Source organism: Puntigrus tetrazona, chromosome 19 (genome assembly GCF_018831695.1).
Source record: "Puntigrus tetrazona isolate hp1 chromosome 19, ASM1883169v1, whole genome shotgun sequence".
NCBI classification, from domain to species: Eukaryota; Metazoa; Chordata; class Actinopteri; order Cypriniformes; family Cyprinidae; genus Puntigrus; species Puntigrus tetrazona.
The window spans coordinates 17,554,458-17,578,106 of record NC_056717.1 but is presented as its reverse complement, the minus strand read 5'-3'; the positions used below and the strand labels follow the sequence as shown (position 1 = coordinate 17,578,106).

General features: G+C 38.9%; 1 protein-coding gene across 2 annotated transcripts; it reads left to right on the top strand.

Annotated features, from left to right (window-relative positions):
- The first annotated feature begins 117 nt into the window (after positions 1–117).
- On the top strand, positions 118–23,555 carry fam131ba (family with sequence similarity 131 member Ba). Of its 2 annotated transcripts, none has more exons than XM_043218490.1 (9): positions 118–314; positions 9,224–9,261; positions 11,791–11,826; positions 14,943–15,036; positions 16,127–16,345; positions 17,870–18,010; positions 19,484–19,776; positions 20,751–21,008; positions 21,221–23,555. In XM_043218490.1, the coding sequence occupies exons 1-9, from the start codon at positions 287–289 to the stop codon at positions 21,455–21,457; spliced, it is 1,344 nt and encodes a 447-aa protein (XP_043074425.1). In that variant the 5' UTR covers positions 118–286; the 3' UTR covers positions 21,458–23,555. The 2 variants fall into 2 exon arrangements, with proteins under 2 accessions (XP_043074425.1, XP_043074424.1); XM_043218489.1 differs by having other exon boundaries at positions 119–314; positions 14,943–15,045.
- Positions 23,556–23,649: the final 94 nt, after the last annotated feature.

Genomic DNA, 23,649 nt, shown 5'->3' with positions numbered 1-23,649 from the left:
CTAACTCTGATATCTCGGCTCACCAGAGAGTATTGAGGGGGTTGCAGCGAGGCAAGGAGGGACTGAGGGAGGGAGGGAGGGTGGATGACGGCGAGAGCGTGTTGGAGGCACACACACACACACACACACTCGCTCTCGCATACAGCCTTACAGAGACAGGAGGGGAGAGTCAGAGACGCGGAGAAGAAGAAGAGGAGTGAGAGAGAGAGAGAGAGAGAAGGAGAGAATGTCTGCTGAGAGGGTGGCTCTCGTTCCTCGTTCACAAACCGGCCCTCGCTGAGACACCATGGGCTGTATCGGCTCCCGCACCATCAGTAAGACCCTCTCCGTTTTGATTGCCTTTCTTTTCCAGGTTAAAAGGAGACCAGCCAGGGGTAGAGGAGCGATAGGCGATGCTCACACGCATCCCCCCTCTCAGGGAAAAACGTGTGTGTTTCTATGGAAACCTTTTGGTTAAAGGCCGTTTGTCCTCCAGGCTTTGACAGTGATTCGGCACACTGCTCGTGGGAAGCCGGGATGGAGGTGTCAGCTTTTGAGAGCCGTTAGTGCCTCTGGAATTGATAGCCGCGTGTGTCCGCGTGCATGCGGTAGGTGCAGAAAGAGTGGTTTTAAAGATCCAACGTGGAATTTTTGGAGCGTACGATTGCATTCGGTGCGCCTCGCAATATCTGACACTGTCTAAGGTCACGTTGTGCAAAAACAGCAGCAGTTCACAGGTTTGAGCACGTACGTACGTGCAGGTTAACCGAAGAGGGTGTTTTTCGGGATCAGAGGTGCTCGCGCAAAAAGCGTTCAGGTGTGACGTGGAGCCGGCTGGATGCGTCTCACATGTAGGTCAAATTCTGCAAAGTCAACGGCACCGGTGGGCACCTGTTCCCGCCAAAGGGTTACGCGTTAACACAGCCGTCGATGACAAATTGCGGGTGTTTTGGCGCGATTAATATTCTGCTGTAACCGTGAGACGGCAGGCAGGCTTACTACCCTGGAGAGAAGAGTCTGAATTGTTCCTCTTAAACGTGTTTTACGATGCCATACGCCCATTAAGATGAGAGCGCAGTATCAAAACAAACCCAGGCAGCTGATGGAGTGATAAATAAATAAATGCTGCTGTATTTGACCTTTGATTGTCATTGAGCTGTCATGCCAAAGGAACAGAGAGTCTGGATGGAAGATTTCTTTCATATAATAAAGCATTTGCAGAAAGTGTCAAGAGTGGGCTATTTTGGGTAATTAGGGAAGCCCGTACTGAGTAACTAAATTTAACCACGTCTTATAGAAATACTTTTTAATAACAAAAGAAAAACAAAACAGATGTCTTCAAGTTGTGGCACTGAAATTGGCTGGCTATCTGATATGCACTAGAGAGGAGCGTGGATGGCATATTTAGTGTGTTTGGCTATAAATAGTGTCTACTTTACAGTGACCGAAAAGCAGAGGAGAGAGGACAAGATGCATGCTAAATAATATGGGTCAAGTCCCTGATATGGGCCTGTGGTTGTTCACCCCTTACTTTGAGTGAATCAAACACTTCTCATGTAAGCTGAGGAAATTTATGTGCAATTGCACTGATGCTCTTAATGGCTCAACCAAGGCCCCGTTATCGATTTTTTGGTTATTCTTGACTTCATGAGCTCACCAAGCAAATTGTTGCTACATCCAGAAATAGGAACGTTCTCAGGTCTACATTGATCATCTCAAATCCTTCTGAGATTATGTGTTTACAGTAAAATGCATCGCATTTGAATTACAATTTTGAACTTTTTTTTTAGTATCAGGTTTGGGCTTTTAATTAGAGTCACTCACACAGCTATTGCTCCTCTCACAAGATTGTGTAATGAATCAACCACCGCCTTTAAAGGGCACTACTGCAATACCTGAATCTGGTGACAGATTGTAAAGGGCAACTGCAATTTACTAATCAAAGTATTAAACTAGAAATACCCTCTTGCAGCTTTCGGTAAACGGGCATGAAATGACACTTCACAGGCTTTCCTCATTAAAGTTGTTATGTTAGCTAAGCTGTCAAACATATTCACTGGGAATATGTTGCTATAATTACGCTCTTCAGTATTTCACCAATCAGCAGTGAGGGTCAATCAATGGCTGTAGACACAGCACTAAGCATTAACTTATTTACATAAATTAAGTGAGTATATAGTTTTATATTTTAAACAGCTCCTCTAGCTATTTACAATGACAAATAATATATAATATTAACTTCTGTGCATTCCATAATACATACTCATTTATTATGATTCATTAACTTGTCTTATATTACACACACACACACACACACACACACACACTATTGGCCAACAGACTGACTAATTAGAAAATGACTAAAACATTCTTCCTTTATGATGATGTCTTTTAAATGTCTTTTCTTAAATGGTGCTCATGTTTTATATTTATTATATAATATTATATATTTGCTGTATTATGATATAAATTATGATTTGCTTGTCTTTTTACTAATATCTATCTATCTATCTATCTATCTATCTATCTATCTATCTATCTATCTATCTATCTATATATTCCATAATACATATTCACGAGCATTGTAGGCAGCTGAATGATGAATGATCTGACCTTATGGTTCAATCCCAAGTAAGTCTCACAGGAGTGAATAATAACAAGAGTTGTGTGTGTTGGCAATCGCACAGTTTTCTCTTGTTTTCTTTCAGCTCTTATGTACTCTAGTTGTGTCTTGTTCTGTTTTACTATTGAAATTTGTGGCATTTTACATTACTGCTCTCTCTTTAGGATTAATTGCTTGTGTTTTGGAAGTCTCTTTAGGTAAAAGCATCTGTTAAATGAATAACTGTACATATAGATGGGTAAAGCGGCGTGCGTATTTGTTTGTCACAGGATGGTGGGTGAGAACTGTCACGTAGGTGTGCTTGGGAGGGCATCAGGTGGACGGCTGAGCTCTTGGCACTAATGCCGATGTTTGCACTGGGTCGCTCTCTGTACGTGTTTGTACTGTTCTGGGCTATTGCGTTACTCAGGGATGCCTCTTTGTATTGATTTAATTTCAGGCTCTGAAAGAGGGACAGACAAGCTGACATGCAGATGGTCTCTCTCTACGTTTCCCTCACACACACTCACACACGCATACACATAATCTCCTGCATGTGTGCGTTTGCATGTGATTGTATGATCCAGCTTGTGTGGTGACAGACACGGTCCAAGGTGACTGGCTCAGTATGATTGAGAGGTTTACTCCTCAAGAGGAGGAGGACAAGGCAGAAGGGGAAGGAGGAATCTCAAAGAGAGAGAGAAGGACTGCAAAGAATGAGTCAGACGAACGAAGGAAAGGAGGGAGGGAGAGAAAGAGGGTGATGGAGGCCCAGGGAGTGACAGACAGGAAGTTCTCAAATGTCTTTTGATGAATTTGTACCTCTTATCACTTCTTATCCAGTGCTGTCCATAAGGGAACCGATCCTCAGGTTACTTTTAGGTTTTATTCTAAAAGTGCCCCCTGACTTTTCTTATTTTAAGCTGCTGCCATGCAGTTTCTAACTAAGTTTGAGACTGCAGAAGCGGTTGCTTCTTTTGCAGATTTCCATTTATATTAGGTTGAAGGTCACTTATAAACCGATCATTTAGATGTGAGATTTAAGTCCCAAGTGAAGAAACGGTTAGCCTCACAATACCATAATGAAATTCAATAAAATATTCTCTCTTTCCTGCTCTCTCTATTATAGCTTGATTTGGAAAATGAAAGTTTTTTGATAAGTCAGTAATGCAATTCTTTTGATATTCTTTTGCAATTCTTTTCAGTGCTTTGATGCAACCTGCGTTGTTAAAAGCGCTATATAAATAAAAATGATTGATTGATTGATTGATTGATTGATTGATATATGGCACAGATAAATCCAAAAAATGTGTAACCCCTTCAGTGTTATCATTATATATTTATCTATAGATATTGTTCAGTCATGAAACTGTAGATGGCACATGCTGATGGATTGTTAATCTAATTGATGATATATAGTTAAACCACTTCGCTCAAGCTGGCTAGCATTCACATGAGATTTCTACGGTGCACCTCCAGAGTTTCTCTAAAACCCCCACCTTCCCCAGCTCCACCTGTATAGATCTGCTACAGGTTATTTTATATTGATATTTGTGCAGCAGCTGTATGTCTTAAATACTCACGGCATGTATTGACACATGCACTGGCAATAGCAAGTTCCTGTACTTGCTTGCAGCAGCAATAATCTACAACTACAGCAATAACCAACAGCAGCAGCAGCAGCAGCAACAGTGTAGCAGATGTATTCCACCAAGACCAAATACATTAACATCATTATATTATCACATTCATCACCATGCTAAAATCTTCAAAGAGTTGTCACGATTGAAATATATTTATACATTGTTACAAACAAATGTTGTTCTTTTGATATTTCTATTATGAACAATTGCTATGCTAAAAATGACTATGTTAATAAAAAAATTACATTTTTAATAGTTCACATTTTTTACTCAACATTTACACAATCTGTGCCTTGCTAAATATCTAATATCTATCTTTTGTAAAATATCTAAAAATCTTTCTGAGACCATCCATATTTGCTTATATACTTGCTGATAGAATTTGATGATGTTTCTCTATTTGTTAAAATTCATTATCCAGATTTTTAGCACAGAAAATGAGATTTCTGTAGAATTTAATTTTCAAACCAGGCCTTGTTTGTTAATTAGTTGATTCATTTAAACAGTGATTGCTGCTGTTCAGTTTAGTTGCCGTTCATTTTTCTATTTCTCATACTCCCCATCTATCCTTTTACTGCCCCCTTTTCACTCAAGTCTTTTTCTATTCATAGGTATTTACACTTGGTCATTTAATTTCTATTGCTCTGATTGCTATACGATCATGAGAAGCGAGCGAGTGCTCTGCAGAATACAATTGTGAGTGTTCACATAACACCACTTTGAAACTAAAAACTAAAACATTTTATGCATTTTGGTTATTCCTTTATATAGCATTGTGTGGCCCTGGACTTTTGCAAACGTTTTTAAAGTACACGTTTTTGAAAACAATTCTCTTGCTGTCTCTGTGTAAACTATAAAATCGTGAATTTGTGAACATGGTGACATCATGCACATTGTATTAAATGTTCAGTCTGTAGGAGTGTGTGCATGTACGGGAGTTTTTTTTTTTTTTTTTTTTACAAACATTACCAACCACTGGCCTGGCGTGCAAAATACAGTGTTTTATTAATTTTTGCAGATCCATCTGAATTGGGATTGTTTTGACAACACTTATGTCTGTACATGAAACTTTTCAAAGGCGTTTCTGCATTTAGTTCAATTGTTGTTGTGTAAACATACCCTCAGACGTGGGTTTAAAACACATACATGATGTTTCTGTGTTGCTTAGATGCGTCTTGTTGTTCGGGCCAAATGCGCTCAGAGTTCCACTTGAGCCAAAGAGAGCATTCAGCAGTAAATTTCACTGCTCTGCATTAGCATCCATATAGTCTGGGAACAGCAGATCTGATTAATATCCATTTTGCTTAGACACAAACCCAATAGAATAGCAATCTGATCGATTAAGTGTAAATACCCATTTTGTCTTCCGTTCTTCACTCTGATGGTCTGTAACGCTGTGCTCTCCCTCTGACTCTTTCTGAGCCTCTCTGACTCTTTTCTCTTCCTCTGTGTCATTTAACTCAGTGTCATTTTAATCTCTTTACGCCTACCCTCTATTGTCCTGAGTTTTTCATTGTTATATCGCATAGCATAGCGTTCCTTTCTTCATTCGGTATCTCAGTCTTTCTCTCATCCTCTTTGTCTCTGTCTTTCCTGTCCCTCCCCCTCCTCTCCGTGTGTTTTTGGCTCAGTACTGGAGGTGAGTCAGCCTCTTGGACTTCGCTCCTAATCAGAGTCACTGTGAGCGTCACCGTGTGTCAGAGTTCCAGCCTGCATTCCTTTATTTGTCCCTTTTTCTTCCCTCTCTCCACCTTTACCTTTTGCTGTAGAATAAAATCTCAAAGATGTACCCAGACGTGCTAGGCTGTCAAGCCAGATTGTCCCATGGTCCAGTTGTTTCTCCATCTGGTTGTTGGCAATGCAGATCTTCTGCTGCTTCTCCCCGTGATACCGTCAGGCTATACGCCGGGTGTCTAGGAATCTTCATCCTGTTCCTTGTCGTTCACTGCGCGTTGACGTTAGCTTTTATCCCCGTCACATGCAGATTTGTTTATCCCGTTTGACTGCTTCTTTCTCTTCTCTCTCGCTCTCTCTTTCCTTTCCCCTGAAGCTCCGGCCCTCATAATGCTCAGTGTCAGACTCAGACATAAATGTAGATGGGCAGGGTAAACAGTGCAGCGGCCATGTGGTGCTTAGCGACCTTGGATGCGATGGCTTATCCTTCATGTCTCTTGGGATTTTCTCAATGTGTTTTCCTGCATGAGTGGAAGTGTTTTGTCCGTAACAACATCATGGTGGAATGGACGGATAGAAAGTTATGGGTCCTGACAGCTGGGATATGCAGCAATTTATCCATCCTTTCATCTATCCTTTTATCCATCTATCTATCTATATCTATCTTTCCGTTTTCTGTCTCTCTAGTTCAAAATCTGTATCATTCAGTCTATCTATTTTCTGTCTCTTTAGTTCAAAATCTGTCTATCATTCAGTCTATCTTATTTAGTTTTCTTGCTCTTTAGTTTAAAATCTATCTATCTATCTATCTATCTATCTATCTATCTATCTATCTATCTATCTATCTATCTATCTATCTATCTATCTATCTATCTCTAATCTGTTTTGTCTTTAGTTCAACCTATCATTCATCTATCTATAATCACTCATCTTGTCATTGTTGCTGATCTTCTGGTCTGTTGGTTCTGATTGTCTCCTTTGTAATTGATTATGAGTAGATCTGCTTTACCTTAACTCACTTTATCTGTCTTTCTCTATATACTCCTCGCTGGTCTCCCCCAGAGCTGTGCTGCTCTGCATGGCTCTATCCGTCTCTCCAGAGTGGGTTAGGTTGATTGAGGAAATGGCCCTGAGGCCCAAAGGCTCTGCTGTACTTACAGAGAGAGAGAGCCCAGCAATTAAAAGACACACACTCACACACACATGCACGGGATGCAATTAATGCATCAGATCCAAATCAGTCTGGAGTCTAGATTGAAAAAAAGAAAAAAAAATCAGATGCAAATAGAACAAGGACTGGTACGGTCTTTTTTGATGCGATTAACCCCATCACAATATTGTTATTCTATTGCGTCAACGGTTTAGGACTGTTGTAAATGAGTTCAATGAATCAAGCCGATGCTCAACTCAATTTCACTGATATTGAGCTAAATTAAATAGACCTAAATTGAATACAGAGAGATGGGGGAGTGAGAGAGCATGAGTACTGCAGCTAGACAGGGTCTCATTCACTAATAATTACGTACATGTGCACCATGAAGGTTCTCACTCAGAATGTCTTTATAATTTTGGCCACAGTTTTGCTGTTTGAGACTTTCTGGAATTAATTAAAGACTTCTTTTGTCATATGGAAAAGTCATCAGACTTGGATTTTTGAGAGCGACGTTCTAAGCATGCATGCTTGTTAAAAATAGACTAATATTTCTGAAATGCCGGAAAAGGTTTATAGGAATAATAAGTCTTTGTAATTCACCATTGCTATGGCAGCAACAGGTATGCAATAAAATATTAAAATGTCTTATATGCATTTATAGAAATCGGGGGTTTGTAAGTCAAAAGTTAACCTTTTTTCTTCCAATTTCAACTAATTTGTAAAACAGCATCCATCATTTAAACAGATAAAATGCAAGAAAAAAATCATTCATATTATTAAATAAGACATTTAAATAAAAGTTAGATATGTGGCTGATGTTAAAAGTGCATTCTCATGAAACCTGCTCCTCCAACATGAATACATCTGCATCTAAACACAGTTTTATCACCATACCATTTTTTTTTTACAGTCTTCCCCTTGAGGGACAATTACCATCTCAACAGGGCTTTTGTGATGAATTTCTGATAGTCTGTTAGCATTTTAAGCCAGGTGCATACTGTACAATTTTACCATATAAAACAAGATAAATCTTTCATGATTTCCAAAATTTGTGTCAGATGGCAAAGCCTCACAGTGTGAACGCAGCTTTACGCAAAGTCTCATTGGGCTCGTATTGTACAATCTGACAAGCGGCAATTGTAGCAGAAAAACCCCCGTCACAGCAGGCACTAGGTTTTGCTCTTGTTCTACAATGAATTGATGAACCTGGATTGTTGTAAATGAGGGGAGCAGTGACCGCAGTTAGCAATTAGCATACACGACCAAACCATCTCCGTATGCTGTAAGGGCTTCAACACAATCTCTCCTTTACAGCCATTTATCATTCTTGGCAAACTTATCCTTGCTCTTGCTAAAGGCGACTGCATGAGAAGCAAGTGTGCCATTGTCTAAACCAGTCAAAAACGGAAGAAACAACTTTCATACAGCCGTACAGCGCACGATCACCTGCATGTTTGCATTACTGTTGTTTATATGTTTTTATACGGATGGTTTTTTTGATTGCTGGATTGCTCTATAGTTTTGCCACTGAACACCGCGGCTCCATTTATCGCTCTGTCTCAAAAACACAGTCATTATGCCACAATATTGTGTTTATGCAGTCTCTAATGTTACAGGGCTATTGTTTTCAGGCACATCGTTCAAAAATGTTAGTGCAAACTGGGTTACATGTCATTTCTAGTTTGTCATTTTGAATGAGTCACTGTCAACACACGCACCATCGACATAATCAAAATGATGCCGAAGTACAAATACACAGGAAGGTACTAAATAAACATATTTATGAATCTAATGAATACGATTTTAATATTAAAGATGTCCGAATTCTCTTTTTCCCACAGTTAATCTTAAATCCAGCATCTCTTGAAAGCCTCTTCTTAAAACACAATGCCTAATAATTTGCATAATTGCATCAAGCGTGCGATCACTAAATGTTTTTATCATTTTATAGGAACGATGCGATATAAAAGCGTGATGCAACAAATCTCCTTCCCCACAGAGTGCTGGCGGTTTCGGATGGATAATTAATCTAATTTTAGGTCTTTGTGTGAATGTCAGCAGAAAATGTAGCGAGGAGCTGTCAGTTTGACTTAGCATATTCGGTAAAGGTTGCATAAGCCACATGCCTATTCCCTTATCTCTCTCTATGTCTGTCTCTCTCTTTCCCTGCAGCGGCGGATGCAGTTCCCGTTCGGAAAGATGGGGAGCAGGTAAGTAAAACTACAGTGCTTTGCATATTTAAGATTTGCTTTGCACCAAACCTCTGTCCCATGTTGTGAGCTTAAGCTCTAAGGATCACATCTACATGACGTCCCTTTGCCGAGATGATACTTGTGCGACGTCTGCATTTCTGTCCGAAGCTATTATACCTACCAAGTGCTGACATTTGTGCCTCATGGCACTTTAATGAAGTCTTTAGCCAACACGAAGACCCCCAGCTGCGTGCCACACGCACGTCTTGCAGCCCCGTAGTGCTGAAAGTCAGAGAAAGCGCGATGGCATAATGTGTATTTGAAAAGCCTCTATATTAGATTCTCAGCAAGGCCACTGGAGCCGGACCCCAGAGCCCAGCCATTACCGTACAGTATTGTCGTATAACGGCTTTGTCTCCTGGGAAGACATAGCCTCATCCGTCTTCCCTATTTGCCGCCTGTGTTCACGTCCTACCCAAGGGCAACAGCTCTTGGCTTGTCGCTCTGCTCATCCACAGATGAATTTGGCTCAAAATCTACCATTTGGATTCTGGTAGCTGTCCAAACCAAACGGCATGTTTTATATCTCAATGCAGAGTTAAGAAGCCGCGCCAGGAGGTGGTGTCATCCCACTGTCGCTGGAGCCAATTGAAACAGTGTCCGTATGCGTTTGTGTTAGCAAGCCACACTCGAAAAGCCACTTGCTGGTTGCTAAATTAAGAATAATAAAAATAAAAGTAAGAATCTATGCCATAAAAGATTGCATAGCAATGAAAATCTCTCAAGAATCAGGTGCTAGTTGCTAAGTAGCAAGGCTATTTTAGTTAACAGCGTTAACTCAAACAACCTCGAATTTGGCTAAAACTTTAGTAAAACAAATCAGGCCGGTTATAGGTTGAATTGAAAGGCCCTTGATGGGACTGTTTTGTTTCACAGACTTGTGTGTGTTTTATTTTAATAAAATGTGTGTTTTTATCCACACACAATCTAAAAAAAAAGTATAAGCATCCAATTAGCTAACTTAGCTAAGCTCTGACTCTGAATCTACTCTAATAGGAATACATGGGATTGTGGTTTATTATTTACAGTGCTCCTTATTAATTTAGATTCTCTCTATTTGAGAGTGAAGCTGTAACTAAATTTTTACTTTAGACCTTTTAAAAGCTTTCTTTGTGAAACAGCTGTGCTCTTTATACTAGCAGTTATTTATATATAATTTTAATTATGTTACATTTATAGATGTTGACTACCAGTTCAAGTTTTACTAGAATCTCATCTGATTTAAAGACGATTTGCATTCTATTAATAGTAAAAATGATTTATATTCACTTGTATTAGTTTTGTGATGCTTGACTTGAGAACTAATGTTTTAAACATTGCTCGCATTTCATCTATTTTAAAAAAAGGTATAAACTCAATAAAAGTTTTATCAATTCACATATAGGCTTTATTACCAGGGAGCTCCACAATCATTCTGGAGGGCCAGTGTCCTGCAGAATTTTGCTCCAACTTTCCTCAACACACCAGCCTGGAAGTTTTAGGTATGTTTAGGGTTGGAGATAAACTCTGAAGGCTCACCGGCCCGATCCTTCTCATTAGTGCATTAAATCACAGCCATCCTCTGTTAATAATTGTATCCTAAAAGTTGTTTTGAAAACAAATCCCAAACGAAACGTTCTTTACACAGCGTTCCCTCTCAGAGTGTGTGGCAAAAACATTAATTACTTCATCACTTGGTGGAGAAGAAAACTAATTCTATGTTTTTGACTTGAACCTTGCTGGTTTTGCCCCCCACTGAAAAGTTGTAGGTGGCTGCAGTAATTGCAAGCCAGCTTCAAAAATGTATTTTTAGTAGTCAGCTCCACGTTTATGTAACAGAAGCGGCCATAAAGACTAAGATGGTGGGAAAGAAATCGATCGACCCCCAAAACACCCAACGAGCCTGTAGTCTGTTCAGAGTTTCTAAGGGGCTGACATTTGCCCCACGCCAACGCCTTTCTGACACTGACCTCCATTTGACCTTTCACATTGATCTCTCTCTTAATGAACAATGAGCGGCCGCTGCTGTTCGTACTGGCACCAGTGTTTGTCTCGCTGCGCTGGGTGCGGTGTAAATGCGATCGATCGCTCGCTGTGAGTATGTTTGGGTTGGCTAGGATTACTTACTCCAGTGCTACTCATCAAAGTCGCCTCCATCTCCTCTTGCTGCTGTCCTCATCTAGTGTAGAGACTTCTAAGCCAGACATCAACACGGATACACTATAGGTGGTACTTCATTCATGAATATTTTACACCATATTAGCAAATTATCTGTATAACACAACAAGGGTGCGTACAAAGACATATCTCGGTTTGCACAACAGTTCATAACAGATGAACAGCGTCTCGCCTCCTTCTCATGCTTTCTGTTTATCTGTTGTTCTTCCAGATTTAGTGTTCTGTACTTGGCTTGATGCTTTTGCCTTCTGCTGTTTCCTGCTAACTGAAATCATGCCTTTTCTTTTCTTTCACTGTATCTTTCCCAACTGTTTTCTGCTTTGCTTCTAGCATGGACGTGCAGAGTTTTCCTGGGAAGGAATCAATGTAAGTCCTCTACTGACTGAAGACAAATACACTCTTGTTTAAATGTTTATAATAATTAAGATTTTTGAAAGAAATCCGTTATACTCACCAAGGCTGCATATATTTGATCAAAAATGCGGTAAATGTTTCAAAAGATCATGTGACGTTGGAAAATGGAGTAGTTACTTTAAAATATTTAGGTTTAAGCTTAGCTAAAAAATATTTTTTTAACTGTAATAATAGTTCACAGTATTACTGTTTTTGGATCGAATAAATGCAGGCTAGATAAGCATAAGAGACTTTAGACTTTAAACATTAAACGTAAAAATAACCATTGATCAGTATTGGTGAAACTATGAAGGTAGATGCAGTTATTTTACGGGAGATGTTAAGTATGCAGTATGTAAGATGGACAGCTAGCAGTTAAAATAAAGACATTCAAAGACATTTTGCCCTGAGACGCACGTTTCAGAGTAGAATTACTAGATTTTCAGAGAAACTTCTATGTAAACAGTAATATGCTGTGTTTTCCGATAGTTGAAAGTGGGCAGGATCATACAGATTAAAGGTGCATTAAGTAACATTGGCAGATAGCGGTTAAAATGGGTACTGCAATTCCTGCCTGGAATCTGCCCGAATCTCACATTTCAGAGTAAAATGACCATCTATAGCATTATTTTCCAAACTTGTATGCTGTCTTTTGGCTTTAGAAGACTCAAAAACTTACATACAGCACCTTTAATATACTGAAAGGTTTGTATGAACATAAGACTCACCTTAAATGTCTGCCATGACTGCACAGTGTTTCATCATTGGCATGATTCTCCGGGGGTTTGAGCTGTCCGCCAGCTGTCTTTGATAGGCCACGTCATGTTATCTGAGATTTGGCCTGTTTTTGTGACTTTTAGGTGGCAGTGGATGTGAGAGATGATAACAGTGTGGATGACATGGAGTTAGTGACATCTGCTCTCATCCTAAAATGAAAAAAAAAAGACAGTTAATAAAACAAAATGATTCTTACCAGTGATGTTTTAGCATTTTTATCCTATTATATGAAATTATATATTTTTAATTAGCCTTTTTTATATATTTTATTTTGACATTTTAATTAAAATTTTAGTTTGTTTTCATAAATTTTGTGTGGTTTTGGCATTTGTATATTGAATACTTTTAGCTAACAATAACAAAGCTCATTTCTACAATTTTCTGTCATGAAGAAAAAATTCATTCTGAAATACCAGAATGACCAGAAGTAAAAAGCTAGCGTTAGACTGAGGGAACCACACCACAGTTGTACAATGTCAATGTCACCACCAATAAGCTTCCGAAAAATCTTTTAGTCTTGATTTTAAATTTCGTTTTTGTAAAAGGATCGCAACATGAGCACATACTAGTTGTTTGTCCTCCCATGCAATTACAGTGAATGCAGACTTCAAGCTTTTAAAATCTCCAGTTGTCAACCTTGTGACCAAATTATTGTGAACTACACTCACAGAAATAAGGTACAAAAGTTGTCACTGGGGCAGTACCTTTTCAAAAGGAATATTTTTGCACCTATTAGGTTTAAGTACTTACGTGTACCTTTAAGCTACTAAAGGTGCACCCTGTGAAAAGGTTTGGACCCTTTAGGTACAAAAATGCACCTTTTGAAAAAGTACCCCCCCAGTGACAGCTTTTGTACCTTTATTTCTATTTTAAAAGAGTGTAGGCCTGTAACTAAAGATTACTTTAATAATCAAGTAATTGCTTGATTATTCTGATGTATAATCAAATAATAGGATAAATATAATACGTTTTGCTGTAATAAAATTCGACCCAAGCAAACAATAGCCATACAAATTACATATTTAAAATTTATATATACATATATTAGAGCAATAAGTCAATAATGATTTGTTCAAATAAGGTTTTAAAAGCAAACAGTTAGAATACGATTTTATTGTAGTGAAAATACATGATGTATTATAGACAGTAAAGTAATATACATTATGCGTTTTATCAAATGACTGCAGCTACTGTCATTTCTTAAATATGCGAACATCAAAACAAGTAAACACAGCGTGAGGTTTGAGCTATCATGTTGAAAATGCAATGAACGGAAGCTGCCGCAGTGAGAAAGATAATGATATTCTCTCGTGTTAGCATAGGTTTGGATCATTTACCTTACGAATGTAATAAAAAGACTCACGTTGAGTTCCCAGATCAACCTTATAATAAACTCAAACTCAGCTACAGAGTGCTCCACACATGTAAATAAAAACAGCTGGTGTGGAGCAGCATTTACTGTGCTCTGACACTTCATACATGTATGGAAATGAATAATTAAAGCCCATATATTACACCTGCATTCGATATATTGATTTAAAACAGCGTTTGTGAATTCACAACACCGTCAAGCTTTATTATGATTTGTAAATTAGTTTAATATATGATGCAGGTTTTTAGAGAACGGTAATGGATTCTCGTCTGTTATGGAGCGCGCCACTTTCGGTGTTTTGCAGGAACTTTACTCGACACGGGTAAACTGCAGTCAGTGGTTTTTGAAATCGTGACAGCCCTTGTAAACTGAATTAAATGATTTATTTAAAATCCTCAAAAGACTGGGTTATGAATTGGCCTTCACTACTTTTTTTAATGAGCTCACATAATAAATAGTGTGAATGTTTTTTAGTGAATGTCTAACGGGTCTGTTCGCTATTCAGCTACTGAATTGCTTTAGAAGATTCATAATATTAAGTGAAACATTATATTTAAATATGTTTTCTGTGTGTGTGTGTGTGTGTGTGTGTAATTTTCGAGTTTGACAGCTCCTATACTCATTTACATTCTTTATGAGTGAAATTTTTTTGACGTGAGTAGCCCAATGATGACAGAATTTTAATGTGCATTTAGTCTGATCTGCTACCACAACAGTAAAGTGTCTACAATTAGGTTAATTAACTACATTACTTGGTGAAAGAATTGTTTATTGTCAATTATGAATAATACAAATAATTATTTATTGAGCCTTGGTGTCCTTTAGCATGGAAATTGCCGGTGTATATTGAAAGCAATAAGCCAGATAAGGCTGTATGTAATTGATTTTTTACACCTACTGTCCTAACTTTTGCTGCTTCTTTCTTTCTTTCTTTCACCAGCTGTCCATGGAGGACACCACCTCCATTTTGCCACGTCTGAAGAGGAACTCCAATGCCTATGGGATTGGGGCTCTGGCTAAGTCCTCTCTGACAGGTGTGTCAGGTGTGTGTCTGTCCTGGTAGCTGGTAACCGACCCCATGTTGGCTCCAGAGGAGGAGATGGCGATTGGAGCCAACATGGCTGCCCCTGTGGGTCCCCCTCCCTTTCCAGTTTCACCACCTGCCTCCTCCATTAATTAGTGCATGTCAATGGCCTCTTTAGCCATTGATGAAATCCCCAGTCAGACTCAACAAGAGTTCACAAAAAACGGCTGACGTAAGTGCACTATCCATCTCCACAAGCTTGCTGCTGGGAAACGTAGTCTTTCGGTGTGACGCCAGCTGTGTATTGTAGTGTGTTTTGTGGTGAAGTGCTCTTTTGTGAAGTAAACTGTTGGTCAGTAGTGTGTTGTGGTGTTGTTTTTTATGGGGACTACTCATTGTCACAACAGGTTTCTGGAAACGTAGGTATCTGAATATCTCTGGATTTAATATCCTGTATCTTTTGTATTTCTCTTGTTTTTCTTAAATGCTTGAAAATGGGGTGAAGTGCTCAAGTGATACCTTTAGATTGTTTTTCCCCTGGAACAAACGGAGGTCATTTATCAAAGTATTTAAAGGGAGCAGTCACTTCATCAGATGGGGTTTTTATCATTGTCAGCAGCCTCAAGAAAAATCACACAACCGTTGATGAGGTTCAGACTACCTTGTTTTTGGCTCTCTTTGCATTCAGAGGCTTATGCTTTAAACAAACGCGTCTCTCGTTCGAATGAGATATTTGCATGTTAATGAGCCATTTTGTTTATAGGAAATGTTCAGACGTTCGACTCTAATTATTCATACGTGCATAAAAGCTTATGAATCTTGTGTAATTCATTACTCTCGTGAATAATGTATTTGTAAAGATGGTCAACCAATCGCATCTCTCTGAGAGCTCGCACAGCGATTGATCAAATCAACAGACTGTAGCTCATTCATAATCACTCATTCAGTTGTTATCATCCACAGAACCTTGCAGTAGTTTACTGTAGCAACATGATTAAACAAACTCCCATTATGCACTGCCTGGCTGCTTTCATTTCGCCCCTTTCTGCAGCTCCATGTAGATTCTGTACAGGTTTTGACTTGTGTTTCTTTCTCTTTAGGCGTTACCAGATCAATGAAGGATAAAGTGACCAAGCCCACTGCCATGGCTCAGGGTCGTGTGGCCCATATGATTGAGTGGCAGAGCTGGGGTAAACCATCTGCGGGTCCAGAAGGGGGAGCGGGACGCTCCAATCTGAACCGTGAGAGGGAGAGACGGCTTGAAAATGATGCCTATAGTGACCTGAGTGATGGAGAAAAAGAGGCCCGAATGGCAGCAGGTGAGATGATAAGCCTGAAGGGATTGAGTTGATTGGAAAATGTCTATGGTAAATTCACCAGAAGCAAATGTATTAATGTAATGTATTAAGTTGAAATGGTATAGTGCTAAAGTTAAAAATTGTAACATTTTATAAAATTATGCTGTTCCTGAAGATATTTTTCAGTATTAATGCATTTGTCAGTTTATTTGGGTTTTATTTGTTAGGTTAAACCTCATATAATTTAGCAATAGTTTTCCTTAAAAATAAAGAACATGGGTTCAGAAAAAAAACATGTAAAGACATGTGCGTATAGTAGTCTTTGTTTAATACATATTCTCTAAAAGTGTTAAAGGGTTCATATGATGTGAATTCAAGTTGTCCTTTCTCTGTATAGAGTTACAAGCTGATGAAGATCTCTAAGGCTGCAAAGACTAAAGTTTCAAATCCAAAGGGATATTTTTGTCTAAAAGTTATGACTTGTCCACACCCCTCTAAAACGGCTTGTTTAAACACGCCCCCACTTTGTGACATCACAAAGAGGGGGCGTGTTTTCATAACACTGTTCAAACGTTTACACAAAAAAAGAAGGCAGAGCTATTACTCTCACTGTAGTGTTGCTGCTGTGCCACGCTGGACGCGCTGTGTGTCGTGAAACTACTTTCTTTGTGCTTCTAAAAGAGGACACAACTAGAGATTAGTGGTTAAGTTGTATTTACAACACTGTGTTGTTGTAATGTGGCTTATTGTTTTGGTGTCATAGCGCTGGGCGTGGTGTCAATTTTGCTTCTCTGGTCAGTTTATCTTGTTGTAAGGATGTGTATTATTTTAACATTTTTACAGAAAACAAGAAAAAATGCACACTCTATGCATTACATTTTTGTGGGTTTTTTAAACATATATTTGATAAAATACAAAAAGTTTTACAGGGAGAAATAATGTGCAATTTATCACAATAAATAATACAGATAATAATCATATTACAAAGACCTTTCTTACAATTTATTGTTTTTCGCCCAATTTTGTAACTCTCTTAAGATTTAATAGGCTAATGATAAAAAAGTAATTTATGCTCACCAAGGCTGTATTTAATAATACAGTAAAATAGTAATATTATAAAACATTACATTTAAAAAAACTTTTTAATATATTTTTAAAAATGTATTTTATTTATGTCATAGCAAGGCGTCACATGATCCTTCAGATTAATTTTAATATGCTGATTTGGTGCTCTAGAAAGATTTATAATTTATTATCAGTGTTGAAAACAGTTGTGCCATTTAGTGAATATTGTTGTTTGATGAATAGAAAGATAAAAATATTGCGGTATTTATTTGTATCCTTTGTGACATGTCAGTGCCTTTATTGTTACTTTTGTTTTGATAAATTTAATGCATCCCTTCCGAATAAAAGTAATTTACAAAATGCCTTACCCCAAACTATTGAATGGTATTGTATATATAATTCACGAGGCAGCCACCCACTAAGAATCTGTAAATATTTAAATGTTTACTTATCAAAATTGTTATCTTGCTTTTTTTTCAGGCATTATGCAGCAGTTTGCCATTTCTGAAGCCACGCTCTTAGCCTGGAACTCCATGGATGGAGAGAGTCTCTGTGCCGACTCTAACCAGGGCAGCGTGGCTCACCTCAGTGAGGTTAACCAGGAGAGCATCACCAGCAGAGGTGAAGGCCACAAACAACCACTCATGCCAGAACAGAATGAAGACATTGTTGGAGAGATTTATGTTGTTCTGTTATGTTGCATCTACATATTTTCATTTTGTTTGTCTTAATCCACATCTCACATATTACAAGCACACGCTTCGCATCCTCGCATAATTATTACACTGGCAGCTTATAAGCCTGTGAATATTACGCTGCTCTTGCAGTAAGAACTGTTTGCATCTTTGGACAGGAGTCTCACAACCACACCTCTGTGCTTCACTGATGAAAGAGCTTGGATATTTCTGCAGATTTGATTTATATTGTTTACCTAGCCTTGACTGATGTGCCTTCCAGTCCATTTGACAGGTCTAGAGCGCATTGCCACCACTTTATTTATTGTGTGGAGATGTGTCAGAGATGCCACAGTGACAGCTGCAGGCCCAAAGGCGATGGGGGAGAATCGCAGAACAGCAGTTTTCCTGAGGTTCAGCTATCAGAGCTTATACAACCCCTGGGTTGAAGCCAGGTTGCGGCGTAACACCGAACCAAAAGCATCTCCTCGACCTGATTATGTCAAAATAATGAGGATTTTGTGTTGCGGAGAATTGTAATGGTGAAAACGCACGATTACAAACATTTTTTTAAAGCATTAATCCCCTCGAATGGAAAAAATACGCCTTTCCCTCAAGTTGTTTCACACCTGTATGGCTTTCTTTCATTTAAGGAATATTTGGAGAACTTTGGTAAACAAACTTTTGAGTACCATCACTTTTGCAAAAAAACTTTTCATGGATACATGGATTTGGAGGATAAATTCTTGAAAGAGTAGTATAAGAGGATGTGATACTAGTCCTTGAAGAGGCACTCCTAACTTATTTCTCTATAAAACCTAATTTAAGTGAGGGTCATTTGTTAGGATATTTTTCTGGAAAATGGTGGCGCTGGAGACTAACTGGTTCCTCATGATTTCACACCTAATTTTTCACCTTAATTCTTCATTCTTTTGCAGTTAATGTGTCTTTTCTTCTCCAGCTTTTTTAATGCATTTGACCGTCCCATGGTCATACCTTAAATTTGCTAAAACTAATTCTCACAAACCTTTAATAATTTTTGACTTTCAGTCAGAGAGTTTTTTTTTTTTTGCCTCATTTTATCTGTAAAACAAAACCTGCCTAAAATTACGCACACCGCATCTATATTGATAACACTCCTCCGTGTCCCTGTCATTGTAATCACTTTCAGAATGACGTTTTCCAGCTGACGAATCATATAAATATTGACAGCCAATCAGAATGCATTCTACCATAAAGGGCTTGAACATTTAAAGTGGCAGATGGCATAACTGCAGCTTCCGCTTAAAATGCACAGAATATTGTCATTCATTGGTGTGGACCCTAATTGTTTTTTCAGAAACCACTTTAGCTTCAATCTTCAATTCCACAATTCACCTTATGACCGTCCGTCTGTCTCTTCTTCGTTTCTGTCCTTCAGACCAGCCGTTGCATCATTCCTCTGCAGAAGTGTGGCCTCACACCTACGTCTCTCAAGGCCTGTACTGTCTCTCCTCCTCTGACGCGTGGGAGCCAATCAGCAACGAGCCCTCGGGCGTGGCTTCTCCTGCTGCTGGCTCTTATATCATGGCGGGCGGGGCTTCGGGAGAGGGTTATGATGGCTCCACCAACTATTTACAGCAGCAGCAGCTGACACTGCAGCAGCAGAACCACCTACAGCAGCTCCAACAGTATCAGCAGTACCAGCAGCAGCAGCTCCTGCAGTATCAACAGGTCAGAAAACACAGTCTGACACGCTGCCATATTTACATGCTCAGAGGAACACTACAGAGTTGTGTTTAGCTCTACCACTTGACCTCTTTTAGCCAGGTGTCGTATACAGGGTGGCGCTGTAGGTGGTCTTGCTGCATTTAGAACAGCATTGACTATGACTGAAAGGACTGATGGAGTTCAGGCATTCGTGTCTATATGGGTGGACTGTTTAGTGCCTGATTAGAAACTCTTTAAAATTGTTTTAAAAATCATAGAATTTTATGTAAAGAATGACGTGTAATGTAATAAAAAAGTTTCATATTTGCATATGAGAATAAAAATTCTGCTTTGTCATCACAGGAAATATAATTTCTATTTTAAATTCATTTAATATTTTTTATAATATTTGATTAGCAAATTATATTTTTTTTAAATGCATAAAATTATATGTAAAGATTAATGTGTAATACATCATAAGAAAAGTTTCTTGTGCAACAAGAGATCAAAATAGAAAATTCTCATTTAAATAGCAAAATTTCTAAATATTACAGTTTACTGTATTTTTGATCAAATTAATGCAGCCCAAGAGTCTATATACCACAAGCAATTTAAAATATAAATAACCTGAAAATGTTTTTAAAATAATTATAATTAAGAATTTAAATAAAAATACTTTTAAATATTTTGATTGAAAAAAAAACTGATACTTGCAATGCTTGTTAGTAGGGGTCATCAAACTTGATCCTGGAGGGCAGGTGTCCTGCAGAGATTAGCTCCAAATTGCCTCAACACACCTGCCTGGAAGTTAAGACCTTGATTAGCTGCTTCAGGTGTGTTTGATTAGTGGAGCTAAACTCTGCAGGACACCGGCTCTCCAGGACAGAACTTAGTGATCCTTGCCTTAATTAAAGATGTCCAGTACAAATATTTATACCATCCGTACCAGATTTGCAAATGAGTTTTATGGGTCCTTATTCCCTTTTTTCGTCTTGAAGTCTTTGGAATATCGACTCCACAGCGCCTCCCACTCCTTACAAGCCACACCCAACAGCACTATTCACAGTTTGGGCCCGCCCACTCACCCGAGACTGGCTGACCTGTGGGCGGCGGCTCAGGTGGAGCCCCATCAGGTGGAGATGATGGGACACATGGGCATGACCATGGCCGAAATGGGAATGGCAGAAGCGTACGGCGAGGAATCTGTTGTGGAGACCGAATGCATCCCCGAGCAGCAAGAGGAGGAGGAAGCCAAGGTGGGATATTTTATTGATTCATATTTAGTCGTTTGGTCTCTTATTCTGACGGTACCCATTCACTGCTTAGGATCCTTCTGTGAAAAAGTGATGCAATACTCTATTTCTCCAAATCTGTTTTGATGAAGAAATAAGCTCATCTACATTTTGGATGGCGCAAGGTTTTGCTAATTTTGGTAAACCATTCCCTATTTTTTTCTCTCTTTCTCAAGGAGGATGACATAACACTCACCCTCGAACCCGAGCCGACATCCGTAACTCCCGCCCTGACCCCTCCGCCTCAAAGAGAGGACTCCACCCCACCTGGGGGCATGAGCCCAGGGCAAGCACCAGCAGAGCCAGTGGCTGAGCACATGACCTACGAGGTCACATCCTGCGTCGTCCAATCGCTGGAGGAGAAGGAAGAAGAGGTCGAGGATGGGTCCGTTGTCGTTGTGGCAACCAACTGATGGTTCAAATCATGGGGCAGCCGAAAGAATGGAGCAAGGAACAAAAAAATAAAAAACTGTCTGTGAAATAATCAACCAGTTAAGCTATTGTATACGCCCTTTTACCCCAGATGTGTACTCGTACTGACTGTCACATCAGGAACAGATTTATTCGTTATTAAACGCCTAAAGAACACTCTCTGAGTGCCGGGGCGCATATAAAGACTAAACATAGGAGAGCGTCAAAGCCGGGATGATGCATTACATGTACTGCTGCTGCTGCTGCTGTTTTATGGCGGGAGCGCTGGAGTCCAAGGCTGCTTGCGAATGAAAACAAAGAGTGCAATACTGAGAAATCAATACAACCAAAAGAAAGTGCATGCAGTTTTTTTTTTTGTTTGTTTGTTTTTTTGGGGGAGTATTTAAGTGACTGACTTAACAGTATCCACATAGTAATAATATATATTGATTTTTGTAATAAAACTAAAAGCCAATGAAACAATATGTATTTGTATGTATATATAACATGTATGTACTGTATGTATGTTAGTATGAATGTATGAATGTATGTGTCTTTAAAGGTATATTCTGAAAAAACGTTGCGAATTTGCCGTTTGCGTGAAGTGTCCCCTATGTACCTCTCACACACACACACACACACACACACGCTTACTTTTATACAAACACTGATACACACACACACACACACACACGTACACACCCTGGAAAAGATGTTTTTGCTCTTAATATATTCAAGCACAATACTGCCCAAATGGAAACAGTGCTGCCCTTTTCAACATCCTAACTGTATTGTTACTAAGACTTATGCACTACTATGGACATAAACGAATGTATTGCCTATCTTCTTAGCGACAGCCCAGTTCTGTATTTTTTTCCCTACGTTTTTTTTTTCTTTTCTCATCAATGTCTGTGTTTATCTGCCTGACTGAGCTGCTCAATATTGATTTGCACTGAACAACAAAAGGAAAACTGAAGAGTCATCGTCGTCATTCCGGGAAGTTCCATTAATCTTCTCATGCAAAAAGAGGAGGAAACTTTGGATACTTATAATCCGTCGAGTCTTGAGACTACGGGAAACCGAACTGGGAATCCTGAAGGCAACTCATGGGTCCACTTTTGGTGAACTAATATGTAGAAGCCATTTATGTCACGCATATTTGCCATGTTATTTACGTTCTAGCTTTCGCTGTAGCTGACATAATGCAAAGAGATAAACTCTCATTACCTCAGTAAAATCACGTGGTAATGGGCTAGTTGACATGTTCGGTCACAGTATGTTTTTGTCACGACAGACCATACGACTGTGGAAAGTGAAAAGAAGGTGCTTTTCTGGTTAATGCTTGCAGGCTTTCCACTAATTATTTAATAAGCTGTAATTGAAATACCCGCTGCAGAAAGAAGTGCCCTCGACTACTAGCGTGCACATCTCAATCCTTTGTCGAAACTCATATACGTTCCAAAAAAAATAGAAAAAAAAAAGTTTTGGAACATTAGCACTAATTTAGATTTAGAAGGCATTTGGTTTAGCATCGATATATATTCTTTGATGATTTCGAGAGTTTCGATTAATGCCGTTTATGCAATGCTGAGGCAACATTTATTTTTCTATACTAACGAGGCCTGCGAGTTGTCATTCTCTGTGGCATTTCGAACATCGCAGGACTAGCGTCTGCCGAATGAGAGTTGTTTTCACGGATCTAATGGCTGTGTTTGGAAAGAAATTCGAGATCAGGCGAAATGAGAAAGATTGAAGTGGATGATCTCTCGTGTTTAACGAACAAAATTACCTTCTTTGGGAAGAACACTCTCTCAGCATCTTTAATGGCAGAGCTCTTTGTGAAATGTCCAAAAGACGGCAATGATGTCACTGGGTCATATTTCGGTCATATTCCGGTCAAATTCTGTGAAATATGATGCATTTAGTGCAGAATGGCAATGCGGTGGAATGCAGTAATTGAGTTTTGATTACTAAGGATTATAAAATAAAGCTAGGTATTGCGATCTTGCGGTTTCTTCAATTTCATTCGGTGTCATCCTGTAACCTCATTCAAATCATGTGCATTTGTGCTGTAAATAAAAAAAAAATCCTTATTGTGAAGGTCTGTCTTATTTGTTAATGGCTATAGAGAGTTATGAGTACACACACACACACACACACACACACACACACACACACACATTCTCTCGCTGTT

Excerpts from the sequence above, each read along its gene's own strand:
- fam131ba (XM_043218489.1), top strand. The coding sequence starts at position 287 with ATGGGCTGTATCGGCTCCCGCACCATCA. Across the intron at positions 315-9,223 it reads TATCGGCTCCCGCACCATCA|CGGCGGATGCAGTTCCCGTT; the intron begins GTAAGACCCTCT and ends CTTTCCCTGCAG. Across the intron at positions 21,009-21,220 it reads AAGAGGAGGAGGAAGCCAAG|GAGGATGACATAACACTCAC; the intron begins GTGGGATATTTT and ends CTCTTTCTCAAG.